Here is a 4957-nt window from a genome sequence, read left to right on the forward strand (position 1 = left end):
GGGTGGCTCGGCCTTGGCCGAGCCACCTTGAGGTGGCTCGGCCACCGAGCCACCTCAAGGTGGCTCGGCTGAGGCCGAGCCACCTTGGGGTGGCTCGGCTTTGGCCGAGCCCCCGCGGGCGGTGTTTTCCGATTTTTTCGAGTTGTGTCCGTTTTCCGGTTTTGTCCGTGATTCGGTTGATTGAGACTCTGATTGGTTGATCTGATTTGGCAGTAAGTCGGATTCCTGATTTGGCAGTAAATCCGCTTCTGAGTTCGAGTCCGAAATTGATCTTGATTCGATCGTGATTCGTCCGAGTATGCCCTTGGTTGGATGACTCGTTGATTCTTTGACACTTGGCTTGATTCCGAACGCGTATGGATGCATTCTGTCGCTTCTGTGCGATTCGTCGATCTCGTCGCCTCGTTGGTTCGTCGGTTTGTGCCGAGCTGAGCTAAGGGACCTATAAGCAATTTTATATGCCTACAGATACCCCCTCCAAAGTATTTCAGTCTCGTTCTTTTATAGAAGAGTCTGGAATACTTTGGATATGATTGTCTCCCACCTTCAGTCGGTATAATGATAAGAAGCAGTTTATACTCGTATACTTTTCGGAGTATTAAGAAGCAGTTTATACTCGTATACTTTTCGGAGTATTAAGAAGCAGTTTATACTCGTATACTTTTCGGAGTATTTAAGAAGCAGTTTATACTCGTATACTTTTCGGAGTATTAAGAAGCAGTTTATACTCGTATACTTTTCGGAGTATTAAGAAGCAGTTTATATTCGTATACTTTTCGGAGTATTAAGAAGCAGTTTATATTCGTATACTTTTCGGAGTATATAGTTTATACTCATATACCTTATTGGAGTGTTTAAGAAGCAGTTTATACTCGTATACTTTTCGGAGTATTAGTTCTTTCATTGCAACGCATTGATAGGCGTTGACCTAGGGTTACGCGTTGTCCGGCGTTGACCTTAGGGTTTTGGACGTCGTACGTTGACTGTTTGATTGCAACGCGTTGACTGGCGTTGACCTAGGGTTACGCGTTGTCCGGCGTTGACCTTAGGGTTTTGGACGTCGTACGTTGACTGTTTGATTGCAACGCGTTGACTGGCGTTGACCTAGGGTTACACGTTGACCGGCGTTGACCCTAGGGTTTTGAACGTCGTTGGATGCTCAGGTCACGAGACCAACTAATGAAGCTGATGCGTCAGTGACTCCGTATTTATAGGATTTTTGGCAAACCCTCAGCCATCAACGGGTTTGAGAAGCCTTTACCGACTACCGTTTGAGTCGGGCTAGCATGCGGATTATTTAAGCCCGTTCCGCATGTGACGTTATGCTAAAAGAGCTAACCCTTTTAGTGCTACGATATTGAATACGTAGACTTCGTCTTTCTCACGGGAATAGACTACCCGGCGACGCGTGTTAGGCGTTCACTTTAGGATTTTTGGCTAACTCCAAGCCTTCAACGGTTTTGATTAGCCTTTACCGACTACCGTTTGAGTCGGGCTAGCATGCGAATTGTCTAAATCCGTTTCGCATGTAACGTTGTGCTAAGAGAGTGAATTCTCTGAGACTTTGTGCTATGATGTTGAATACATAGGCTTCGTCTTTTTTACGGGCTTTTCAATGGTTAAGAACTAACCGGCAGCGCGGGTTAGGCGCAGACTTATCCCTGTTTAGGTTTTAGGATAGGATACCCCAGAATCGAACTCTGGTGTCTTTTTCAATCGGTAAAAGACTAAACCGGCGACACGTGTTAGGTGTCGACATATCCTTTCTTAGGATTCAGGATGACATTCCCCATGCGTGTAAGGCATGGATTTTGGTGTTATTAATAACAACCTGCCACAATGTTGAATCTGTGGATGGATGTTCTTTTCAACGGTTAAGAAGTAACCGGCAGTGCGGGTTAGGCGCAGACTTATCCTTGCTTAGGTTTCAGGATAGAATACCCCAGAATAGAATCCTGGTGTCTTTTAGTACAGAAAAAGACTAAACCGGCAGCGCGTGTTAGGCGCAGACTTATCCCTGCTTAGGATTCGGGATAAAATTAGATATGATTGCTGATCCTTTGACAAAAGGAATACCAGCAGAATCTTTTATCAAACATGTAAGTTTGATAGGACTTAGGAATAAATAAGTCCAAATAAAATTTCATGAATAATGAAATAAGAGTTACTCTCTACGGATAGTTGGAGTAATGGTAAGCAGAAATATCCGATCTCACGGATAGTGGGAGGCATGTCACTTGGTTAATTTGGTCAAGTGGGAGATGTTAGCTTGACTCGGTCATGGTGACCAAATCAACGATTCTCAGTAGAGAGAATTATGGATTGTGGAAGGGTTGTTGAGAGAAAATCTCTCATTGGGGCGGATCTTGGGGGGTGGAGTTAGTGGGTTCAGCCCCTATAAATGGAGGAGTAATTCTCCTTGAGAAATCATAACGAAGAAAGTGAAAAACCTCTTACCCATTAGCGGAACCCCCCTCAAAATCTGTTCTTCCTTCTTCTCTGAGTTCAAATAAATATTTCTTGTTTTCTTATATTTCTAGTGCATTTCAATGTTAATTGCCCAACAAACTATAAATTCATCTGCGATAGCAAGCATCTCTATAATAAAACACGGGATATATGTTTGAATTATTTTCTCTTTAGTTACTATAGTTATATAAGGAAATTGCTCGTATATAAGAGTGTATGACAGTTAATCTTCTTTTCTAATTTGAATGGTAGAAAAGATACATGATAACTTGAAAAGCCATAGGGGAAAAAAAATTCCTACAGATCGCACGTGTATGAGTGTTTTTTTTTTCCTTCAATGATTACCTCTATTAGAACGTAGTGTTGGGGAATTTTAGTCTTCCCGCCTACTATGATTTGTGCAACTCGGAAGTCAACCCACAATCAATAAGATATAAAACAACCACGACCAAGAAGAAAGAACATCCAGATTTACGTGGTTCGATCGACAACCTTCGACCTATGTCCACGGGCAACAATACGAGAAATCCACTATGTATCAGGGAGAACTACAAGAGGAACCACTCAACTCTCGTCTCTCAATCTCTCAACATCACATACATAATCAACTCTCATATTCTCTCCAAAGTCCTCTCCTTGCAATCTTTTGAACGGACAAAGACTGCGAAACCCTCTCCCAATGATGTAATCTTTTGCACAAATAAAGACTACGAAACCCTCGCTTCTCGCACAATATTCTTAAATCAGGCTACGCCCTCTACTAACCCTAGATTACAAGAATATTGGTTCTCTCTCATCTGCTTGGTTTTTCCTCTAACAATAAAAGAATATATGTAGGGAAACCAAAACTCTATCTCTAGCCTAACTTCCTAATTAGAATAGGATTCAAACTTCTAATCATGATGAAACACAATCTCCTAATCAGGATAGATCTCTAATCCTATCTAATTCTTATGAAGTTATACAAAAAATCAAAGACATGTACAATCCCAACACATAGAAAAGTTATATAATCTTTGTGCCTGAAATACCGTCCTTTCGGGTTTATTAGATAAGTGATAATTTCAATGGATTTTTTGGGGTCCAAATATCATAGAATATTCAGTATGGCACAAAACATCAAATGTCTTTGAAACTTGATATGGTAGCATTTATTTTAAATCAAGAACGAGTAGAGATGTTTCAATTATTCATAACTAATTGCATAAAATTGGATAATACAATTTATCATTTTAATGCCTAATATATCTTTTTACAAAAAAGAAATCCATAAATGTTATGGCACAAAATTTAACAAATTCAAATCTTTCATCTGAACCCTTTTGGTATTATCAACTATATCTATATAGCAAAAAGATGACGTCATAAAGGGCATGCATAATCATTTGATAAAGCTCAATCATGAGAAAAAAAAAAGAAAAAAAAAGATTGAGATACTCTCCAATTAGACATAAATGCAAAATAAAATGGAAAAAAGAAACAAAGATTTGAAGGAAAAAGAAGAAGAAGAAGAAGGCGCTCTTACCATGGCAGAGAGAGGAGAGGCATACATTAAGGTATTCAAACATGAACAAATAACTCCTACCACCAACACTTGCAAGGTTTTCTCTACGCCAAACTTTGTGACAAAAACCACTCCTACAAAAAATACAGCATCCAATACTCCCACTAGAACCGCCGTTTTAGCCTACAAATCAAACAACAATTTGCATAATTCATTGCATTAGTCGAGAAATTTTTTAAATATAAGCTAGCAAATTAATTTAGTTTTTACGCACCCTTAGATTCGGAGAGGCATAGATGAGGAATAACACAACATAAATAGCCTCTAGCAAGATCCCAGCCGCGTTCACTGTGGCGATAAGATACGCTCCTGGCTTGGTGACCCCATAATAGACCCATAACGAGCAATTCAGGAGCGTAACGACGTAGGGAGCTGGGTTGAACTCCTCCGTCGATTGATTCTTAACTATCCTCAAGAATGTGTTTCTACCAATAATAATAAATCATCAGCTGATAAATACATATATACATATTGCTGCAGATATATATACACACAGATACTTACATGGGAGCAAGAAAGATGAGAAATGAGAGAGCATTTCCTGGAAAAATGAGAAAGAAGGATGAAATTGAGGATTTATGAACGGAACTAAGAATGAAACATGGTCAGTGTGCATAGCTGATTCTTGCCTATAACGCCAAGGGAGAAGATTAGGTTGTTCATCGGAGAGATTATAGATGGATGGAGGAAGAAATAAATAGATCGAGAAGTCTATGGCTCGGTTTGGTTTCTATAAGGGAACATGGTATGGTCTCCTCTTATAACAAATAAATTAGAAAAACTATGTTCTAATTAACCCCTCTAATTTTAATAAAAATTTCAAGGACTTTACTAAAGAAATCTTTTTCTGATTCCTATTATTTTCTCTTGGGATTTCTTTTTCACTATTTTCTTTCAAATATTTTACATATATGATCTTTATGT

The 4957-nt window shown here is 39.3% G+C and overlaps 1 protein-coding gene across 1 annotated transcript in view; it reads right to left on the reverse strand.

Moving 5' to 3' along the window:
• LOC109846790 (bidirectional sugar transporter SWEET17-like) overlaps positions 1-4737 on the reverse strand; it is a 27637-nt gene extending 22900 nt beyond the window's left edge. Inside the window, exons 1-4 of the mRNA XM_020416036.1 lie at positions 4663-4737; positions 4538-4574; positions 4248-4458; positions 3995-4156 (exon numbers count right to left, since the gene is read on the reverse strand). Of these exons, the coding sequence (XP_020271625.1) occupies positions 3995-4156; positions 4248-4458; positions 4538-4574; positions 4663-4696 (444 nt within the window). The 5' untranslated portion in view covers positions 4697-4737. The remainder of the gene's footprint in view (positions 1-3994; positions 4157-4247; positions 4459-4537; positions 4575-4662) is intronic.

This window comes from Asparagus officinalis, chromosome 7, assembly GCF_001876935.1.
Source record: "Asparagus officinalis chromosome 7, Aspof.V1, whole genome shotgun sequence".
Taxonomy (NCBI): Eukaryota; Viridiplantae; Streptophyta; class Magnoliopsida; order Asparagales; family Asparagaceae; genus Asparagus; species Asparagus officinalis.